Raw genomic sequence first — 23545 nt, forward strand, 5'->3', positions numbered from 1 at the left:
TTTCTATTCTTGCGTATAATTTAGAGAAAATATGTGGCCATGAGAGGATTATAATTGTTTGAAACAAAATTGATATTACTAGAGTGCCTTAATTTTACAGTTAGGATCACAGAATGTCACAACAGATACAAATTAAGGTTTCTACAACTCCCACATGATCTCTACAAATTCGAACACTTCACATTAAAAATGTTTTTCTTCTGAATTGGTTCAACAATAATGCGTTGAGACACACATTCAGAAAATAAAAAAATGATAAATTTTGTACTTTCGGTACTCCTAACAGAAAGCTTCACTTCTAAACTTCTGCCTTTGGGTTTTGTAGATAGATTTAATTTTATAAAGGTATGCTGCAAAACTTCGTTTGTACCCTTTTCTGGAAAGGTTTAAAATTGAAAAAACCCTACATTAGTACCATTTAGATATTCACAGATACAAATACTATTAATAGTTTCACCTATAAGTATACTTTGTTTGCAAGTCGTTCAGGTAAAAACTTTAGCAATTATTTTATCTCACCTGAAGCCTTCAATTGGTTTAACTTTTCCAATTATTGAAGTAATATTTCCATATTCCACACCTAGTTTCTGTATGCAACCCATTATTAAAGGAATATATTTCGTGGGAGAACTCAATGCAAGACCTCAGTTAAAGCTCTAATCCTTGATTAACATTTTATGAACTAAAATATTAATGGAAGGAACTTTAAAGATAGAGTTTTCACATAAATTCTTATAGCCAGAGGCAAAACAAAAAAAACCTTGCTAAAAATATGTAAACATTTCAGAAAGTAGAGATTGAAGAAATAGTAATGTTTATGAGCAGCAGTCTTGTCTTAAGTGATGTTTCAGTAGTGTACTGTGCACACCAATATTAAAAACTGGCTTTCAAGTTCCTCTATCAGATGTGTTTATAAAACCAGGTTTAACTATTCTGTTAAAATACAATGTGTTAATACACTAAGAAATGGAATGTGGGCGTCTCATCTCAGCTTTAACTTTAAATCACACAGAGCTGGAAGTGGTACTTGGAGACAGAATATTCTTTTCTTAAAAATATGTATTGACATATATGTAAAAGAATGAACATGTGGAGTTCATTTGCTTATGCATTTGCAGATGTTCCAGCGTTTGTGTATTCATGTGATACAGAGGCTGAGACCAGTGCATGCACATCTTTACCTCCAGCCAGGAATGGAAGACTGGTAAAATAACAACACCTGAAACCTTCAATTTATTACATGCGTTAGAGCAATCACTTTTGTTTGATGAATTATTGAAAGTGGTCTTGTGAACCTAAGATCATACTATTTTAATTTTTTTATTATTTCACCCAAAATGCTCTACTTTAAAATATTATTATGGTTGGAAAAGCCATACTGTCTAAAAGATACATTCCAGATAAAAGATCTGGAAAAGTCTAAAGATACATTGTTTGAAACATTTGTTCCCTTAGACTACATTGTCAGTATAGTCTTTCTTTTCACTGCCAGTAATATGCTGCAAGTGTAAATCTCACTACTTACGCATGAGAATCTGATTATAAATTGGATCTAAAGGCAGATAGGTGCAAATTTTAATTTGTACCTCCAGTAAAAGAATTTGGAGATGAGTCCAGTCGTGTCATATATCTAAATCACAGTTTTTGTCAAAAAGTAGAAAAAAAACCATTAGATTAGCAGAACAAAACAATTATCAAGAAAACTGTCACTTTGTCTCCAATTGTGAAATATTTATTCTTTTTGATACATAATGAGGAGAAGAAACTGGTTTTTCTTTCATCTCTTGGTTCAAGCTTGTGATCCTGATAATAACGTTTTTCCAGAGCAAAACCAGCTGATTTTGTAATAACTATACTGCCATAAAAAAATTCAGACCATGAAGATACGTTTTCATGGCAAAAAATAGAATTTAATTTTCTCTCGAAGCCTTACTTTAAAAGACTCTGTCACTTGTTTTGTTCAGTGACAAGATCCAACTTTCAGTAGATGACTAAGGTTGAAAGTGCATGTTTTTCTGCCTTGTCAGGATCCTGTGTATGTGTTTAGGAGACTGCCTTTCCTTAATTCCACAGTAAAATTAGCTATAACAGCATTCTTTCTTGAAACTTGGGAAATTAGACATGCAAATCAAGAAGATAATTTTAAGAAGGTGGTTTTTTTAAGAATTCTTTTCCTGACTGAGAATACTCTTTTATTAACCTTTCAACATTTTGAGTGACGGATGCTACCTTACTTTAAGCCACGTTGTTACCCAGGCTATACTTGGCATAAGAGAAAATGTTAGGGATCTGAGTATGATAGTAGGACAGAGTAGAAAACTCTAAATTTTTCTGAATATTTTTTTGGACTGGTTCAAGATGATTTTATGTTCCATGTATTGTGTGAAATGTCTAAGTTGGATTTTGTTTTCAGTTCGGATGACATGGACGGTCCTGTGGAAGACATCGGCAGTCGCTCTTGTGTAACACGCTTTGTGAAGACACTCTTGTCAATTATGGAGCATGGTGTTAAGCCTCACAGTAAACATCTCACGGAATACTTTGCCTTTCTTTATGAATTTGCCAAAATGGGAGAAGAGGAAGTAAGTATAGCCTGGTAGTTTTGAGAATTGGGTATGTATATGCATGTATGTATTTTCAAGTAATTCAATATCTGCATATTTCAGAGCCAGTTCCTGCTTTCGCTGCAAGCCATATCCACTATGGTCCATTTCTACATGGGAACTAAAGGACCTGAAAATGTAAGTTTGAATTATTTTGTGAATGAGAACTGGTCTTTCATGTTTTACATATGTGATCATTGGTTCAAGAGACACAGCACTATCTTTCAGCTGTTAAATTAAAATTGCTTCGCTCAAACAATTTTTTAAAATTTTTTTCGATTTTAAGTGGATACAATATTAAAAAAGGATGCTGGATTGGCTATGCTATAAACCAGAGTTTTCTATTTAGTATAGAAATAGATATTAAGTAGAAGCAATTGACATTGCCCTTGTCATGCAATGGCTTACTTCTACTGTACAAATTGGGCTTTTAAATTTACTTGCTATTTAGTGACTTCAGCCAGTTGGCTTTTGCATTTGTAAATACAATGTAGCTTATGCAAAATCGATGCTTCACCATGAAAATCAAGTTATTCGATATTTACCTCGTTTGATTCATGCAAGTTTATTAAGTTGTTTTGAATAAAAGAAAGGACAGAATACATGCAAAACCACGTACAGGCTCTTCGAAATTATGGCTTAAAATGTCCACAGGGAAGTTTTGGTTTTGTTTTTTTTTTTTTTCCTTCAGCCACAGGTTGAAGTACTTTCTGAGGAAGAAGGGGAAGAAGAGGAGGAAGAGGAAGATATACTCTCTTTAGCAGAAGAAAAATACAGGCCTGCTGCACTTGAAAAGATGATTGCCCTAATTGCTCTTCTAGTTGAACAGTCTCGCTCAGAAAGGCAAGACCTTCTAAAAAACCAAAGTAAATTCTAATCCAAGCTAGTTAGAAAGGCATTAGAGATTTTATGGGTTTGGGGTTTCTCTTTTGTGTGCTTTTTTAACAGCACAAATGAGCTCATATATGAGCCCATTATATTTTAACCATTTAAAAGATAAATGTTTTGTCATTGTTGACCAAACAAAAGACACAGAGTAAATCCTTGAACATGTTCAGTTGACCATATTTGGATTTCTTTTTTTTATTTGGCCTAAGTACAAAATATTTATTATTTTTGTTCAGCTTTATGTCAATACCTTTATTTTCTCTTGTACATTGTGATATTTAAGAACATGAACTAACACTCAGTCCTGTATTTCCCCTTAACCTTCCTTAATAACCTCTGAAGTAAAATAGTAAAGGTGTTTCTGTATTTTAGGCATTTGACTTTGTCACAAAACGACATGGCAGCATTAACAGGAGGAAAGGTAATTCATTTAAATATGACTGTATAAGCCTCAAAAATAATGCACATACATATGTGCACACATGTAATTGCAGACAGTGTACTAATATCTTATTATTTCTTGCAGGGTTTTCCTTTTTTGTTTCAACATATCCGTGACGGTATCAACATCAGGCAAACTTGCAATCTCATTTTCAGTTTGTGTCGGTACAATAATCGACTCGCAGAACATGTAAGTGTCAGAAACTATAGCTATTTGTTGCTAATCTTATCTAATAAGTGTAATGGGGTGATTTTTATTATTTTAACTGAATAAGCACAAGTCTAAGTGAGTTTTGTTTGTTTTGTTTTTAAGATTGTGTCCATGCTTTTCACATCTATAGCAAAGTTGACTCCTGAGGTATGTAAACATACTACCTGTATATTAAATAATTTGTATTAATATTTTTCTGTTTTAAATTACTTAAATAGTCCTTTGCTAATCAAAAATCTTGCATGGAAGATGATCCATGGAAGTTTTTGTGATATTAAATGAAGTCTAACTGCACTGTATGTTAAGTTTTCTAAAGCAGAAATCTGGTATGCAGTTTAATATGAAAGTTTTATTCAAAGCCAAGTAACATATTTCTAGATTCTCCACCTATATGAATTAAAAAAAAAATTGGTAACAATAAAACGTGTATGCTAGAATAAGTGGAGATATGTAATTATTGTCTGGTTGTTCAAGTTTTGGGGCACTATTTTGCAGTTCTGTGCATGCAAACACGTTTCTCGGTGAGAATAAATGCCTGCCCTAGTAACAACAAAAATACTGCAAGTTCCAAATGGATTCCACATATATGCAGAGTGGAGAAGTGTATGCTCACACAAGGACGTTCTTGTACCCTGCTGTCAAAAAAGAAAAAATAATCAGGAAAAATTGAGGGCATGTCTAACAGAGGAGGCATGATCATGGCTGGAAAAGAAGCACGTACTAAATCATTCTCATGACAGCTTTGCTTTGTGTGATAGAATGGGCACTATCAGATGACAGTTACTTCCCTCCTGTCATGCTAATATTTGCTACATTTTTATGCTTTTTTTGCTTTGCACATATACATACACACCAGAGAGGTTTTTTGGTGAGGTACAAAATATATTATAATAGTAGTAACCACTTTATGGAAGCATTTTTAAAAGCTCAGTGAGTCTTGGCAAACTCAAAAAAAAAATTGATGTTAGATCCAATATGTTAGAGTAGAAATGTTGGTGGTTTTGGAGGAAAACAGTATGCCAATAATAATGATCAGTGTAAATCCTCAAAATGCGATGCTTTTGGATAAACTTTTCAGGATCCATGTTTCATGTTCTGCAAATACATAAAAATAATAGCTTATCTGAGACAGCGAAATCTTCCAAGTACGTAAACCAGGATAAATTGGTGAATTCTTCAAGACTGTACAGCTTGATTTCTGCACCCCCCTCACACCCTTGTTCAGAATAATGTCTGACTGTGCCAGACAATGTGTACAGTTATTTCTTTGTAACTATATATTTCTACTAGACTGATCCTATCTAGTATGATCATGTTGCTTTGCACTCGCTATAAAAAGTGGGGTAATTCTGCTGTATCTGGATACAGATACTCTGTATCTGGATACTCTTTACCTGGATACAGTAGAATTAAGGTCTATATATATATGGGGATTATTTACAGATTAAATAATAAGGGATTAAAAGTAATATAAACGTTCATGTCAGAAGTTCATAGAAATATATTTTTATGCAAATGTTTGGGGGTTTAAGTCTCTGAAAAAAATAATGGATGAAATGAAATAGATCAAAATGGCTGTTTTTATTCTTATGCATTACAGGCAGCCAATCCTTTTTTCAAATTGCTGACCATGCTAATGGAATTTGCTGGTGGACCCCCAGGAATGCCACCCTTTGCTTCTTACATTCTGCAGAGGATATGGGAGGTACAATATGTAAAAGAAAACAGAAGCTAAATTGTCTTTCTCTTGTTCATTCTTCTAGTCTGTGAAAAGGTTTTACATTTAATTGTCATCCTTGTTGCATCAATTAATTTTTTTTAATGACATTAATTTTTTTAAAATGATTTTTAAAAAATTTCTCTTCCAAATAAACAGCAACAGCTAATAGACACTTAAATTCTGCTCTAACTTGTGATGTTATTTTAACAGCATTCTGGTTAACTGGTATTTCAGTTAAAACTGTAAATTTTAGTTTAATGGCAGATTAATTGATTCATAATAAGGGTCTAGAATGCTTCTCCTAGGCAAAACCCACTTATTTTTCTCAGTTACCCTTTTGCAAGGACTGTAAAACGTTTCAAGGCCCATCGTTTGTTAAGGGGTTTTTGCCCATTATGGACTGGTTCTTTGAATATTCGTTTGACCTTCTTTGTTCTCTTTAACAAAAAGTCTTAAAACACTCTCTAACATTTTTAACCCATAAAACACTGCTACATTGAATCTAGTGGATAATTGCTGTGGTGCAGGACCATTCTTGCTCACTTTTCTAAAGTGAGAAAGAGACTCCTTAACCAAGTTGCACAGGGATAAATTTCTTGATCTAAGCAATAGATGAGGAATTAAAGCTTTCACTTCAGCTAACTGCTGTTTGAGTTCTGTCTTTATAACTAAGAACAGTGTGTCCAGCATGAAGACTGCTGAGGACAAGCTGTTGAACACTCATTCCCTTTAATACTCTAAAAAGTGGGGCTGGGGTTTCTAAAAGATTATTCCTGTGCAGAATTGAGACCTCTGGTCAAACACAAACCTGTCTTACCCACTGGAGCACTGTGGGGTACAATATGGATTCCCGATCAAAAGTATTTTACTCCTGGTTAGGAGCAGTTACAGGATAGGAACCACTAGGTAATCTGGGAAAGTGTGTAACAAGTGTTTGTTAGGTGTCTAGGCTGAATATGAATTAGCTGTAACTGCTGTACCTCAGGTAAAGAGAGTTCAAACAGCGCATCTCAAGGTCAAGCATTACATTTAGCTGCTTTCTTTATTATGGGTGAGTGGTAGGTGATAAATTTCTCTCAGCGATAAGGAAACCGTTCCAAGAGAGTTTTTGATAATACACAAGTTGTGGTACAGAGTACATGCACTTCAGGCTTCAGTCATCATCCACAAAGTTTATGTATGTAATTTGTTAAGCAATCCTCTTTTTTATTTCCCTCCTTATTCTCAGTACACAAACTGAACCTACAGAGGAAGCATGTCAATGACAGATTTCTGTTGGAAGGCCAAGCTTTTAGCAGTAGAAGTCATCAGTTCAGTCTCTGGCATTGCCAGCATTATTATCCTTACCATGCTGACACAGGTCTAGAGGTAGAAATTGTGTAGGCAGAGATGAGAGGCCCCATGGCTAATGCATAGACAGATTTAGGGTACAGAACGTACTTTTGCAGCCACTCCAGTTTCTAGAAGTCATTAAAAAGTCATTGAGTGATGAAGACAGTGAACAATGATAGTCTCTTTCTTGGAGATACCCTCCAGCTATTATTAAGGAAACTTGACAGAGCAGTTTGTAATTTCTAAAAAAAAGGGAGAAGGTTGTACTTAATGTACTTATTTTTAAATGGAGATTAAGATTTTATAACCAGAGTTTTGGTAATGTCAGCTGCTTGTGTCCTTCAGGTGGATTAGAATCACAGAATCCTAGAATCGTTTAGGTTGGAAAAGACCTTTAAGATCAAGTCCAGCCATTAACCCAGCAGTAAAGGCCACCATTAAACATGTCCCTAAGCACCACATCTACACATCTTTTAAATACCTCCAGGGATGGGTGACTCAACCACCTCTCCGGGCAGCCTGTTCCAGTGCTTGACAGCCCTTTTGGTGAAGAAATTCTTCCTAATATCCAATCTAAATCTCCCCTGGTGCAGGTGGAGGCCGTTTCCTCTCATTCTATCACTAGTGACTGGGAGAAGAGACAAACCCCCACCTCACTACAATCTCCTTTCAGGTAGTTGTAGAGGGAGATAAGGTCTCCTCTCAGCCTCCTCTTCTCCAGGCTAAACAACCCCAGTTCCCTCAACCTCTCCTCATAAGACTTGCTCTCTAGGCCCTTCACCAGCTTTGTTGCCCTTCTCTAGACACTCTCCAGCATCTCAATGTCCTTCTTGTACTGAGGGGCCCAAAACTGAACACAATATTCAAGGTGCAGCCTCACCAGTGCTGAGTACAGGGGCACCATCACTTCCCTACTCCTGCTAGCCACACTATTCCTGATACAAGCCAGGATGTTGTTGGCCACCTTGGCCACCCGGGCACGCTGCTGGGTTGTGTTCAGCCAGCTGTCAACCAACACCCCCAGATCCTTCTCTGCTAGGCAGCTTTCCAGCCACTCTTCCCCAAGCCTGTAGAGCGTTGTTGTGACCTAAGTGCAGGACCCGGCACTTAGCCCTGTTAAACCTCATGCAGTTGGCCTCAGCCCATCGATCCAGCCTGCCCAGGTCCCTCTGCAGAGCCTTTCTACCCTCAAGCAGATCAACACTGCCGCCCAACTTGGTGTTGTCTGCAAACTTAATGAGGGTGCACTCAATCCCCTCATCCAGATCATTGATAAAGATATTAAACAAGAGTGGCCCTAAAACTGAGCCCTGGGGAACCCCACTTGTGACCAGCTGCCAACTGGATTTAGCTCCATTCACCACAACCCTCTGGGCTCGGCCATCCAGCCAGTTTTTTACCCAGGGAAGAGTACACCTGTCCAAGCCCTGAGCAGCCAGTTTCTCCAGGAGGATGCTGTGGGAAACAGTGCCAAAGGCTTTACTAAAGTCCAGATAGATGACATCCACAGCCTTTCCCTCATCCACTAAGCAGGTCATCTTGTCATAGAAAGAGATCAGATTAGTCAAGCAGGACCTGCCTTTCATAAACCCCTGCTGACTGGGCCTGATCATCTGGGTGTCCTGTATGTGCCACATGATGGCACTCAAGATGATCTGCTCCATAACCTTCCCCAGCACCGAGGTCAGGCTGACAGGCCTGTAGTTCCCTGGATCCTCCTTCCAGCCCTTGTTGTAGGTGGACATCACATTTGCTAACCTCTGGTCAATTGGTGCCTCCCTGGTTAGCCAGGACTGCTGATCAATGATGGAAAGTGGCTTGGTGAGCACTTCTGCCAGCTCCCTCAGTACTCTTGGGTGGATCCCATCTGGCCCCGTAGACTTCTGTGTGTCTAAGTGGTGTAACAGGTTACTAACCATTTCCTTGGATTATGGGGGCTTCATTTTGCTCCCCATCCCTGCATTCCAGCTCAGGGGGCTGGGTACCCTGAGAACAACTGGTCTGACTATTAAAGACTGAGGCAAAGAAGGCATTGAGTACCTCACCCTTTTCCTCATCTTTGCCACTATGTTTCTCCCCATATCTAACAAAGGATGGAGATTCTTCTTAGCCCTCCTTTTCTTGCTAATGTATTCATAGAAACATTTTTTTATTGTCTTTTACAGCAGTAGCCAGATTAGGTGCTATTTGGCTTTGGCCTTTCTAATTTTCTCCCTGCATAACTTCATGACTTCCTAGTAGTCCTCCTGAGTTATCTGCCCCTTCTTCCAAAGGTTGTAAACTTTCCTTTTTGTCCTGAGTTCCAGCCAAAGCACTTTGTTCAGGCTGGAGTAGTTGGGAACAGCTTCAGCAGTTCAGTTACTGCCTGTGATTCCTTAGAGTTCCTTTTTGCTTGTGTGGGCACCTGGACCTCAAGGTAAATAGAAAACAGTTTTTGAAAACAGTTTTTACCCTCAGCATGAAGCTATGTGAACATATTTGCATACCATTTATGTTCCATTGATATAACTTTTATAAAAATACTTATTCAGCATTAAGGTTTTGTGTTAGCTATTTAATAAAAAAAAAAATCTTTATAAAGACAAGACTGTTCAGTTTTCTAATCCTTAACATTTCAATTCTCAAGTATCTCAAAATACACAGAAGGGGTATGTAGAGTAACTTACTGCCCTTAGGCTGAACTTTCAAAAGCTCTGAACAAGATTTAGAAGCACAAACAGTGAAATTTTAATAAGGGTTTTCCTTGCCTGCCAGAGCACCCCAGTCTTGTAGGTGCTTTGATAGCCCTGTGTGATTTTGAAGAAAATATTTTTTAAGTCTTAATAGTTACTTTTAGGGGTTTTTAATACAATTGGTACATAGTATCAAGGTTAATGTATTCTTTTTGATTTTTCCACTCTTTCAGGTCATTGAATACAACCCATCTCAGTGCCTGGATTGGTTGGCTGTGCAAACACCTCGAAACAAATTAGCTCACAGTTGGGTGCTGCAAAATATGGAAAACTGGGTTGAACGTTTTCTTCTGGCACACAACTATCCTAGAGTGAGAACTTGTAAGTTCATTTAAACTGAAGAAAATTATTCTTCTGTTGTAGCAAGCTACTACGTATGTGGTGTTCCCATCACAAAAGAAATACATGCTTTTGTGCTTGCCTTTTCTTCCTTTTGTAATTATTTTAGGATTGCTGTATTTTAAAATAGTAATACAACTGTGGCACCTCATTGAGACATGCTTCCTGGTTTTTGAAAAACCACGCTTTGATTTTGTAACTTGAACGATACATTAGTAGGTTCTTTACCTTATGTGGTTAATCTGCAAGATCCAGGAAAACCCAAAGAATAAAAAGAAATAATCCAAGAAGTTCTTAATAGTTTCCATCACATGGTTGCACTGTCAGTAGGAGTAGTACGTGTTCTTTTTTCACCCATCACAGAGTAATCTTTAGTTGAGTCCTTTGAACTTGTGGATCACAAAGCCTGTGCTTCTCCCCAAATCTGGGGTGTCCTGGTGTTCTAGTTTGTCCTGCCAGGAGTCACGCTACCAGGCCCTTGCCAAGATCATGCTTTTAGCCTTTCCCATGTCTAAATTCTTACATAAAGGAGAGTCCATGGTAACAGGCCACACCCAACTTTAATACATTTTCTCTGCTTGAGTGAGATGGAAACTGGAGGTGTGGCTTTGAAAGACTCCAGTTGTAAACATCTCTAAAGAGGTAGTGACATTTTGATCAAGCAGTATGCAATTTAGTCATAGATAACGTCTATGTCTGTGTTTCTGTGATGGGATGCATTGCGTTGCAATAGTTAGAAGCAAGCAGCAGGTAGGAATATAGGGTGAAGAGGCCTGAAAGCAAATCTCAGCACCACTTGTAACATGCTAATAATCTCATCCACTCTGATTGTTTTTCTTTTTTTCATCTCCAGAGTGAATATAGTAATACCAGATTCTGTAAAATGCTTTGAAATCTGTAAATGGAACACGCAATGTAATTTAGCTTCTGATTAAATGACTGTTCGGTATGTGTGTCATTTTTCAAAGGTGTAACAGATCTGTTTTTATTTGAAGCTGCAGCCTATCTCTTGGTGTCGCTTATTCCAAGCAATTCCTTCCGTCAGATGTTCCGATCAACTCGCTCTTTGCACATACCTACGCGTGATCTGCCGCTCAGTCCAGATACTACAGTAGTTCTTCATCAAGTCTACAATGTGCTTCTTGGCCTTCTCTCAAGAGCTAAGCTATACGTTGATGCTGCTGTTCACGGCACTACAAAACTTGTGCCCTACTTCAGTTTCATGACATACTGTTTGATCTCAAAAACTGAAAAACTCATGTTTTCTACTTACTTCATGGATTTATGGAACCTTTTCCAGCCTAAACTTTCCGAGCCAGCTATAGCCACCAACCACAATAAACAGGCTCTGCTGTCTTTTTGGTACAATGTGTGTGTTGACTGTCCAGAGAACGTTCGCCTTATTGTACAGAATCCTGTGGTGACAAAGAACATTGCCTTCAATTACATCCTCGCAGACCATGATGATCAGGATGTGGTGCTCTTTAACCGCGGGATGCTGCCTGCCTACTACGGCATCCTGCGCCTCTGCTGTGAGCAGTCCCCTGCGTTCACCAGGCAGTTGGCTTCTCACCAGAATATCCAGTGGGCCTTTAAGAATCTCACGCCACATGCCAGTCAGTACCCAGGGGTAAGTAGACTGAGACCAAAAAATACCATTTCCTTGCTAGTGTTTCCTCTCTTACTGAACATCTCTTAATGAAAGCGATGGAAAGACTTATTTAATGTATCCAGTGGTGAAAGTATTGTATTTTGATTTCTGGGAGTAAGTAATTAGAGTGTGTGTAGGTCCAACAACTGTACTTTGTGAGGGGTTTGTTTTTGATTTCCTTCCTTACTGTGTAGCAGTTGGAGAGCAGATGGGTTTTTTTCTGGAGGCAGACACTGGCATTTCCACTGTTCTTTAATATTCTGTACGCCAGCGTAGTCACAAGAAACAAGGAATAGCCTTTAATGGTGGTCTCGAGAAAGCGTGTTGCATTGTAAGACACTAAGTTGTAGAAATTTCCAGTGAGTTTCTTCTTTGCTTTTGGTTTCTGGAATAGGGTCAAGATTCAGCCCATCGCACTTGAACAGAGGATGGCCTGGGGTTCGCCTGGGTAATGCTTTCGTACCCTTTGCAAGGGTACCTGACGCTGGGAGTCACGTTATCTCTACAACATTATGATGCTTGCAGTAGAGAGTAGATACTAGTTAAAATAGTCCACGTGTAACAGTGAAAAAGCAGAGTTTTTAAGGGGCAAAATATGCATTTCCGTACGATTACTCAGTGAACATTGCTTTGAGGTCTTTTGTTAGGTGTATGAGGACAGAAAGGATACAAAGATTTTCTTCACTACGTGGAGGAGGGTGCATGTAATCTTGTGTGTTGAGCTTCTGTCTAGTTTAGCTCACAGAGTAAATTTATACCCTGACAGTCCTGGAAGTATTCCAGCTGCTTCTCTTGTCTGCGTCTCGCCTCGGAAGTCTCAGATTGTCTTGCTGGGGACTTTAGTTACTCCACTGCCCTTCGTGTTTCCTGTGCATATGGGGCTTCAGCGAGTTTTAGCTTTCTGAATTCTCTTTCTTAGAATGTAATAACGTCATCAGAGAATGAACATACCCAGGGCACTGTGTAGATGAGCCCCTACACTCCTTGAGGAAAGCTGGGAAGTTTGGTCACATGGATCAGGATTTCAGAGTCTTATATATATACACGTGTGTGCGTGTATGCAGCAATGAGCTGCACTGTTAGGAAACGTCAAAACATCCATTTAAGCTTCAGAAGGGTTATCTCAAACCTATGTGTCCTAATCCACACAGTAAATAGTAAAGGCTAAAAGCAAGCTCTGTTCAAGATAGATCAGAAATATCCACAAGCTCTGTGGCAGAATTTTAAATTATTACAACTAAAGGGTTCTTTAAGGTTAAAATGTTGTCTGCTGATTTTATAACTTTGTTGTAATGCTTAAAAATGTATTCCCATCTAAATTTGCTTACGTGTGTGTTCTATGTGTTACTTTGTAGCTATTTAGTTACTTAGTAGTAATACACAACAAGTAATAGAAATAAGTTACAAACCATAACATACTGAGAGAGATTACTCTAACCTAATATTTTTGTGTGTTTTAGGCAGTAGAAGAGCTATTTAACCTCATGCAACTGTTTGTAGCTCAGAGGCCAGACATGAGAGAGGAAGAGATAGAAGACATAAAGCAATTTAAGAAAACAACCATAAGCTGTTACCTGCGCTGCTTGGACGGACGGTCTTGTTGGACTACTTTAATAAGGTAGTAGTGAAGTTGTAGTGGAATAATCCAATCCTGCTTGAATAAGAACTGTATTTTGCCGAATGTGAAGTACAATAAAAATTCATGTTCTTACTCTGATAGTCTTTTTGGAGAAGTTTTGGGGATACTGTTATTCAGAAGAAAGCAAACAGAAAGTTTCAATTATAACTTTTTTCCCCGAAATCCATTGTTTGCCAATATAATTTATTTTAGAACATTTCATCAGCTGAAGATTCAGAAACTAAGCAAGTAATTTAAAATAAACAGGTGTAAACCAAGATAAGTATTGTTAGGGTTCAAAAAGAAGCACCATGAGAAAACTGCATTGGTGGAAGAAACTAAAACAAAGTCAATCGATGTCCTAATTCAGCATTTAAGCTGAAAGTCCATTCTCAGCTTACCACGATTAGTCTAGGTGGGCAAAGCAGTAATTGCAGCTGGTGTTGTTGATGTTGGTTATTTTTGGGCAGAAGTGCTTTTTAGAAATCGTGCCTGGGGGACAGAGCTTTATCATATCATAACTTCAAATAGTTTTTTATTTCTATTCTATCCTAGTAGTACATCTGGAACTGTTGCTTGGGTATTTTCAGAACACCTGTAAATTGCTTGTGGGTGTAGGTCAGGTGTTGGGGCTGTAAATGCAACTGTTGGTGCATTGAAAAGCTCTTGTGGAAGGGGCAACTGACCTGTGGTACTTGCAGGGGTGGCACACAGTCACCTCTCCAAGAGCACAGCCAGATTCTCCCAAATGCTCAAGAAGAATCGCTGTGTGGAGAGGAATGGGTCATCAGTTATGCACCATCGTTTATTTTCTATTCTGCTGTAAGCAGATGATGTTCTGGTAGAAATGTTGTTATATGTTGAAAAGTCCAAACATAGGCTTAAGTGAATCTGTTTAAATGTCATTTGACAAGCATAAACTTCTGTCTTTTGATGTACATTGTTTTCCTCTTTTTAGTGTTTTGGCAGACATTATTTGGGAAAGATCTCTTTAAAGGTTGTTTAAAGTTGACATAAAGGAAGTTGACATCAGAGGCATTTTTAAATGAAAAAGTAGGGAGAAAAAAAAGAACAGAATCATTATCTTCTTCTGGGGTTTCTTTGTTCTTGTGTGATTATTTTCCCAAGTATAGCGCAAGCATAACAATTTTAAGCATTTGTATGAATTTTGAAAAGACAATAATGTACTTTTCAGTGTTCTCAGTGTTTGGATTTTTTTTCCTAGTGCCTTCAGAATATTATTAGAATCTGATGAAGACAGACTTCTTGTTGTGTTTAATAGAGGATTGATTCTGATGACTGAGGTAAATAACTTTGTTATTTGATTATAATCAAACACCTTGCACTCTTATCAAGTCACTGCTTCCTTCCTGGCAATGCGTTTGCTTTAAATTGCTTTCATATGGCATCATTTGAAATAAAGATAAGAAATATGTTGATTAAGTACTGGCATACACAAAAAAACTTGAAATCTTGAGGATCATAGGAAGGACAAAAACGATTTACCAGACATTTTGCATGTCCAAAACACTAACATAGGAGGTTAAGTGAGTAAATTTAAGGCAATACAAATCTTAATACAGGATGAAGGTAACCGGTTAGTTGATAGCAGTGATTTGTTAAGATTAACTATAAAAGGCTGTAGCTTAAACAGCAGAGATGATGAAGAAGTAAAAGGGTGATGTATCATCTTATATATCAAGGATAGATAACACTTGCTCTTAGGTTTGTCATGGAGAGTAAATGAGGTCTACAGAAAAAGTTGCAACTAGCAAGAGAGAGCGTGAGTAGTACGAAGTAAGTCTTGGCTTTCTTCACATAGGTGCTCCCTCTGTTGTCTTTAATATTTCTTTAGTAGCAAAAGGATCAGGAATATGCTTGCCTGATTCTAAGACAGAGGGTGAGCCACCAACAGCTTGTGTTGTGAGGAGTGAGTTTATGCTTTTTTGGTGTCATTCTCTTTATTACAGATCAACTGTGAGTAAATGGCTGAGCACAGTCCCACCGTTATTACTAGTTATGGAGTGTCAAGGCAACAGGTTAAAATATAGAAACAACTTAAAGGATACTCAGATGCAGTTGCGAATTACATCTCTGGACACTTCTTTGAGGCACTCCTGAGGCAGTTCTCCCTATCTTTCCTACCTACTGTGCTTTTGTTTGCAAGAAAGAGTGGTCTAAGAACACACAATCTATATTTCCTCCTGATGAAACTAAACCTAAAACGCCTTTCTTGAGCACACGTAGCGTATTCCAGTTGTAAGCGGGTATTTGGTGTGTGAGACTGAACCAGAGTTAGTTCAAAATAGGAAAAAAAAAAGACCAAATAACGCTGCCCTGAAATGGGCGCAGTTTGGATGTGAAGGCCCTGCCCGCCAACGGTTTTGCTCTAGAGATCCACTTGTCCTGGCCTGCAGTGATGTCTATAAGACACTGCTGAAAGAGCTCTGACCTGTTAGTGGCTACTTTTTGTAAGATGAGCGAGATACAAGAAGACTGAAAAAGGGCACGTACAATGTTTATCTTTTTCCCTCTTAAGATGGCTGTGGTCTTGGATTCTATTCAATGCTTCTGTTATTGAGTTGATTGACGAGAATGCTCACTTGTTAAATATACTGGCCATGCAAAATGGGGAAGGACGCTAGGTCCTTCTGAGAGCAAAGATAAAAATCAAGATTGTCTGGATGCGTTGGTGAAAGTGTAAAACTGAAATGCAGTTCATTCTTGGCGTGTGTAGAATGGTGTATTTGGGGTGGGGGAGTGGGGTATAATAAACTGGTAAAAATCCATGGCGCAAGACAAGTGGGTAGAAGGTAGTTGTAGCTGTGCAGCAAAGGGTATATTGGAGTTGATTGCTTCAGAAGGTGTCAGCCAGCACAACTGGAAGTTGTCAGGAGAACTTTGAACAAACATCTGTCGAGGATATAAAGACAGTTATCCTGCCTTAAGGCATGTGGATGGACTAGCCAATGCTTTGAGGTTGATTCCAACCCTTTTTATATGGTTTATATACAAAATTCTCTTTTTTATGTCATTAGTTTGTATTTACTAGGACAAAGTGTGACAGAAAAAGCTGAAATTACAAAATCAGCTAGGAAAATAAAATTAAGACGCTGCAGTACTGTTTGAAAATTGAGTTTTCATGAGCTTGTTATAAATGTAAGCCTTTTGATTAACTATAGTTAGTGACCTTGCATTCCATAAACTTGGGCTAAAAAGGTAGGAACTGAGCTAGAGCTTTATTCATACAGGAAACTCCTAAGTAGACTAAGGTACATCGGCACATATGTATAAAAAGAATTTGTTCAACAGTTTAGTTAACCCTGATCCATGCTGACAACGTGTAATCAAGTTTATAAAGGATGTGTAATACATGATGCAATTTATCCTGTGTAAAACATTGCTAGAAGTTAGACACAACTAATGCTTAAGTTTTCACTGAGTTGCTTCACGGCTTGAAATTACAAGGCCTTGTATTTTCACTTGTTTGCTGGAAGGGTTTTGTGTGATGAAAAACACTGCCTCAAGGAGTTGTCACACCCAGAAAAGTTTTCCATTAGCAGAGTTGGCCACGTATCTTTTATCTTCACTATAATATAAAAATGGCATATCAAGATTTTTCATTATAGGGAATGACGTTACTGTTCCTTTATCTTCAAAATATCCTGGCAGATTAAATAGCTCTTCTTACATCTTGTGCTAGAATTTTCGCAGTTCAGAAATTAGTTGCTTTTCCCTCCCAATATTTCTGTAAATCACTGATGCCTAGAAGGTATTTTAGTTATAAAAGAAGTCATTAATCTGATGTACAGTCATATAGCAGACGTCCTTAAGCAGCATTTTGAAAAATGACTAGCTTCTATATCAATCTTAGAGGTTTTCCCCAAATTCACATACCCATGTCTGTCTCTGTGCATCTCTAGTATCACTTTGTATGTTGGCACAGAAAGGTTGGGATTACAGATACCAAAAAGCACTGTGTCTCAAATTACGCTTATTGGGTTTTAGATAAATGTGATGTGTGAAAACTTTGTCATTCTACTGAGCCACTAACAGAAAGCTTTTGCATTGAAAACAAATTAAGGCTGTGTTTAAATGTCTCTCTCTAAGGTGCACTGGACGTGCTCACAAAAATGCTGGTTTCTTGAGTTGAGATGGGTGGTGGCAGCTTATAGAGGGGTTCTCGTAATAAATTTTACAAATTCAGCCCCCCCCGCTCCCCCCAGCACGTGCAGGAGAAAAATTTAATGCTACTCTAGTTTTTGGGTTAGGTTAGAAGAGCAAAAATCAGCCTTGTGGCCAAGGGCAAGTTTCATTTTAACCTCCCGTACAAGGCTGCATGTTGGACATCTGGTTCTGGTAACAGGGAACAGGTCCACAGTTACACTTGGTCGTTATAAAAGATACTGGGTTGTTCGTTTGTTTGCTCTCTTTCCTTCTCTCTTTCTGTCCCTTTCCCCTGCCCCACCGCCCCCCCAAAAAAACCTAAGAGTTTTTTAACTCTTTTAATAAATACACTAATTTTGTTTACAGATCTATTATCTTTTTAAATGTCATCTTTGAGTAATTTGGTGATGACATCTGGCACAGTATATTTTGATACCTCTTGTTTGAGTACAAAATACAGGTAAAAAGTGGTGTTTGTAGGATAGAAATGGAAAGGATAACAACCGTGTTATTTGGTAACCTAAAATTTTGGCCTTTTTTTTCTTTATAGTCCTTTAACACATTGCACATGATGTACCATGAGGCCACAGCTTGCCATGTGACTGGAGACCTGGTAGAGCTTCTGTCTATTTTCCTTTCGGTTCTTAAGTCAACACGTCCATATCTTCAAAGAAAAGGTTTGATTATAACTTTTTAAAGGATTATGCCTGTGGTCTGTTAATTAATTTTTGTGGCCCAAAACCAAGCGGTTTATCTCACTTATTATGTGTGTTTAAAAATTTCCCATCCAGTAGGACATATGATTATTAAGTTATTACTTACTATTGACATAATATGAAACTAGATTAAGTAAATTTAACAGCAGTACACCAGTGAGAGTTAACAGTGTTTCTAGATTGTTTGATTAAAAAGAGATTCTTCAGCAGTAAAATTCTATGCTTTATTTAATGAGCTCTTAAGAAATTAACTGAACAGATTTCTATGGTTTTTGCATTTGCAGATGTGAAGCAAGCTCTCATTCAGTGGCAGGAGCGAATCGAATTTGCCCATAAGCTCTTAACTCTGCTAAATTCCTATAGTCCTCCGGAACTTAGAAACGCTTGTATTGGTAAGTCATAGCCGTGTAACCTCACTCAGGAAGGACCCATTCTGCACAGTTACCTGCTCTGAAACTTGAATTCCATTTTTGCAAGCGCGAATGCTTCCTTGGCACTCGGTAGGCTGGGATTATTTGTATCGCTGTTGTCAATACGGTGATATTGCCATTGTTCCTATTCTAAATAATACTGTTTTCGTCAGGTTAAAAATAATATTCCTGCTTCCCTAGGCATGCAGGCTGTGTGCCCAGAAAGTCGGCCTTCGTGGTGAGAGACCTATTTGCCCCCGATAAGGGGGGTGATTAAGGAGTAACTCCTGAATTCAGGTGTCAGCGAGTTTAGATTCAAATCCCAAACCTTACATTAACAAAGAGTAAGTGCCGCTCCACTCAGAAAGGCACACGGTGGCCAAGTTAGTCTGAATAACAGCTTTGGGTGTTTGTTTTTGTGATCCATTACTGGAAGGTATAATAATAAAAGGAAAGCTTAAATAGCTTGTGGAATTGAATGGATTTGTTTTTTTTAAAATTGTAGGCGTAGACGGTATGCATAAGTGTCTCTCTTGCGTTAGAAGGCCTATTTCAAAAAGTTTTTCCAGTCTAGTTTTTAATATTATTTAATGGGTATACCCTGCATTTTTATGCATGCTGATGAAGGCCTAAAACTGTGACCGAATTACCTTTTTTTTTTGTGTGTGATTTGTGTGCGTTTTCCCCTTATTTTGAGTGCCTTTCTCGTTGTCCTCCTGACTGCTGCTGGTTGACACTTTCCAGGCATCAAACCTGCTATGTTTAAGACGGCGGCGAGAGGGTAATTTTATTGAGCTTCTCCTTCCTCCAAGCTGGCACCCCTCTCACTGGTGGTTGATTGACCACTGAGCAGGTTTTCTCCCAGTGGCAGAGGTGAAGGGAATCTTGACTGCTCAGGGGTGTTCGCTCACTTTACGTGCTACTCCCAGTAGAGCCTGCCTCCACAGTGCACACTAAGTGCAGCAGAAGTGGTATGAGAAAGAGTCTGAAAATGCATGAGCCTGCAGATAAACTGTTTGCTGTTAATAACAATATGTAATAGCAAAAACAACTTTTTGTTTGTAGATGTCCTCAAGGAGCTTGTACTTTTAAGTCCTCATGATTTCCTACATACTCTGGTTCCATTTCTACAGCACAATCATTGTACATACCACCACAGTAATATTCCAAGTAGGTATTTCAGCGATTGTATTTTTGAAGTTCTCTTATGCTGTTTTTACTCTATCGTGTTCCTTGTTGCTGTCAAATATTGACCTTTTTAATATATCCCTATTTTGTCCTAACTTATACTACAGTGTCTCTTGGACCTTATTTTCCATGTCGTGAAAATTTGAAATTAATAGGAGGAAAAAGCAATATTCGTCCTCCACGTCCTGAACTTAATATGTGCCTCTTGCCTACCATGGTGGAAGCCAGCAAGGTATGTCAACATACGGTCTTATAAATAGCTATTTCTCTATTGTTTTCCCTTTGGATAAAAGTACTGTAAGAATCCGGTAGCATAACGCATCTACGTTTTCTTTGTAAACAAAGCATAATTCTTCTTCAAGATGTGTTGTCCTCATATACTCCATTCTAGATGTGCACTCCAGAAGCGCCATTTCCCTGCCCTTGGTGATACACAGCTTCATATTCTAGGCGTGATAAGGGTTTGAACCTTGTGTTCAGGAAAAAAACCCAACCCATAGCACGCATTTTGATAATCTTCCAATCTGTTTGTGGCATTTACAAAGACAATTCAGGAACTGCCCAGGGATTGTCCAGACGGGTTTCAGAGTATGTTAAGATTTGTTACCAGGCAGCTGAGTAGATCCTCCAGGTTTCACTAGAGTCTGTTCCACTGGGACTGAGGCATAATCTACTATTTGTTTGTGTAAAATACCAGTACCTGAAATACCGTATAGGGCTTTAAGTCTTTCACTTTCCATTTTCCCTTCTGTGGGCTTCCTGGCAGGATGCCAGCTTCGGTGGGGCTACTTCGTAGTCACTTGCCACCTCCCATGATCACAGTTGCAGCAATGGTGGGATTCAGCTCACGTAACTTTGCCTATCTAAAAGGTCAGCGTCCAGCTCTTTCAGTGGTTTACAGTGATAAATAGTTACTCACGGAAGGAGAATAAATAGTTACCTCCTTCCCCTCTCCTAGACACCGGAGTCCGGATGAGGTGACTCTTCCTCTGGAGGAGTCTGTCTCTCTCCATTGACTGCAGGGAATACAGAAATGACTAGATTTTAGATAGCTAAAGTCAGGTAAGGTGAATCCCACCCTAAAAGGAATATGTATGGACAATCATTTGAAGAAGGAAAACTGGTTACTTACTGTCCAGTAACTGTGGTTCTTCAAGATGCTTTGTCCACACAGATTCTGTGGTCCTCCTTCTGTGCTAACTCCGAGTCCTGTCATAGGGGATTCTTATCGGTGAAGGAATTGAGTGGTGGTTGAAGCCGCCATACCCCTTATGCCCTCAGGTACAGTGGTCGCAAGGACACACTGGGTGCAGGCACAGCCCCAGTGGACACTGCTATTCAGAAAGAATCCAATCTCCTGCACATGCGGCCTATGTGCACGTAGATGGGAATCTGTGTGGGCAACACATTTCGAAGAAGCACGGTTACTGTAGGGTAAGTAACCCTTCTTTTTTAAAGCTTTCAAAATGATGCTTTGTCTATCTGTGCACCATCAGATCTACTGTATTACCAAAGGTTTTTAAAAAAGGTACAGAGCCAGAAATTATCTGTAGTGTTTTTTTCTGTCACGTATCCAGAAGTAATGGATGTGGCACTAAATAATATAACTATTTGCACTTCAGGTATGGAATTTGACACTTTAGAATGAGTTTGTATAAATTAGGAGCCAGAAGATTTTTAAGCCTCTAAAACCACATCCACAGTTACGTTTCCCTGTGGTTTTGCATGCCTATTTTTCATTCGATTGTTTTGTATACAGTTGCATTTGTTTGCTCGAGTTTTTGAGATTTCCTTTTGGCTATCTGGTATACAGAAGCTGACGCCATTTTAAGCGCATACATCCAAAACATAGTAAGATACTGGCACATAAAACCCTTAGCTGTATTTGTCATTTAGTTCAAGACATTCTTGAAAATACTGCTTTGAAAGCTTGTGAAGCTCAGTCTTGCAAAAATTCTGACTCCTGCGGGTAGCAGCTGACAAATTCTGATTGAAAAAGCAGTAGTTTGTATATCTTTAGGTATCTGTATATGATTTAAAATTCCTACATTCCTTCCTTGTCACCTTCAAGATGTGGTATCCGCACAGCTTTGCATCTTCTCAGCCTGCTGATTCAGAATCCTACAGTGAAAGTTTTTACCGGCGGGGGAGTTGCCATTGCCGTCCCTCCTGCCACCTTGCCGCTGTGCCTGCCAAGGGCTGGGTGAGGAGACACGGCTGCCCTGGGCTAGACCTGGACATTCCCACTATGTTTTCCTGTAGTATTCAATGAAACAGTTCAGGGCAAGAAGTGCAGTAGCATTAAGGTAGATGCTTAGGAAATCTGGTTGCCGTCCAGTTGCTTCTGTAGTTTAAATGAAGGTCTCTTAAATCTTCAGGGCAAAGATGATGTTTACGATCGTATGCTGCTAGACTACTTCTTTTCTTATCATCAGTTCATCCATCTACTATGTCGAGTTGCAATCAACTGCGAAAAGTTTACTGAAACTTTAGTTAAAATGAGTAAGTATGAAGGTTAAACAGCCTAACGATTTTTTTTCCTCTGTGATAAGTGTGAGTGCTTCTCCATGAAGTTTTATATTAAAAATTTCTAAGAAAAAGCAGAGCCTGTGAAACTTGCTGTATTAATCATTCTGGACATTATCTACAAAAGTGTGTGACATGTACAACATAGAGCAATCTTACCTAGTGATTGTCACGCTTCAAGCCTGTCCAGAAAGGAGCTGAGGCACCCAGTGCGAATTCCGTCTCCTTGCACATCCAGAGTTTAATACAGGGCTCACTGAAGCTGTTGTTTGGCAGTTTAAGTGGCTTTGGGTCAGATCCTGCATCCTTGGCACCAATGGCATTAACTGACAATATGCCTGGGAGCACACGTGGCCATCTCAACAGCCAGACGTGGCACTGCATCTGTCATTACCAGCCCAGGTTTATTCTACTCCATAGTTTTGGGAACCATCGGAACGTTTAAATAAGTTTATAACCATTCAGTCACATAGTTTATACCCAATACTTGTTTCAGCTCTGCCAGTAGATACCACCAGTATTTGGGGTTCTTCCTGTCACAAAGTAAACCTATTATTTTGCGGGGTGTGAAGGTGGCGTTTGTGGCTTTATCTGTCCAATCACTCCAGGCATTCAGCTGGCTCTCTGCAGGAGAGCATCCCACCTGGAATTACCCCAGTAAGTCCGGGTGCTGCTCCAAAGGCACACCGTGGTTTGGTTTTTGTCTTCCACCATGGACCGTAGGAGAAGCCAAGTTAGCCGGTGCGCTAGTCAGTGGAGAGAGGTAGATTCCTTCCAAGAGAAATTTATCATCTGATTCTTGAATACCTTAAGTGGAATGAACCACCTTCCAGAAATCCCCACTTGTTTTCTTGCTTTCTCTGCCTGTAGAAGCTGGCTAGCTAGCTATGCTTAAATACCACATCTAGACAAATAAAACTATACAAAATTAGTCTTGTCTGAAGAGCAATGATTCTGATCCTCTGAATCACCCCTTTGCTCATTGGTTGTCACACTCCTCTGA

At 38.8% G+C, this 23545-nt stretch overlaps 1 protein-coding gene across 8 annotated transcripts in view; it reads left to right on the forward strand.

The window, feature by feature from the left end:
• Positions 1-23545, forward strand: part of USP34 (ubiquitin specific peptidase 34) — a 140078-nt gene that overhangs the window by 112521 nt on the left and 4012 nt on the right. For 5 of the 8 annotated variants that reach the window (XM_064446827.1, XM_064446825.1, XM_064446829.1 and 2 more), the window contains 18 exons: positions 1119-1204; positions 2414-2582; positions 2667-2741; positions 3295-3446; positions 3864-3912; positions 4018-4122; positions 4246-4290; positions 5744-5848; positions 10101-10248; positions 11262-11896; positions 13378-13535; positions 14761-14839; positions 18253-18379; positions 18703-18810; positions 19894-19998; positions 20124-20248; positions 21298-21450; positions 22395-22518. In XM_064446827.1, coding sequence (XP_064302897.1) covers positions 1119-1204; positions 2414-2582; positions 2667-2741; positions 3295-3446; positions 3864-3912; positions 4018-4122; positions 4246-4290; positions 5744-5848; positions 10101-10248; positions 11262-11896; positions 13378-13535; positions 14761-14839; positions 18253-18379; positions 18703-18810; positions 19894-19998; positions 20124-20248; positions 21298-21450; positions 22395-22518 — 2548 coding nt within the window. The remainder of the gene's footprint in view (positions 1-1118; positions 1205-2413; positions 2583-2666; positions 2742-3294; positions 3447-3863; positions 3913-4017; positions 4123-4245; positions 4291-5743; positions 5849-10100; positions 10249-11261; positions 11897-13377; positions 13536-14760; positions 14840-18252; positions 18380-18702; positions 18811-19893; positions 19999-20123; positions 20249-21297; positions 21451-22394; positions 22519-23545) is intronic. The other 3 variants (XM_064446832.1, XM_064446833.1, XM_064446831.1) reach the window with 2 other exon arrangements.

Source organism: Phalacrocorax carbo, chromosome 3 (genome assembly GCF_963921805.1).
Source record: "Phalacrocorax carbo chromosome 3, bPhaCar2.1, whole genome shotgun sequence".
NCBI classification, from domain to species: Eukaryota; Metazoa; Chordata; class Aves; order Suliformes; family Phalacrocoracidae; genus Phalacrocorax; species Phalacrocorax carbo.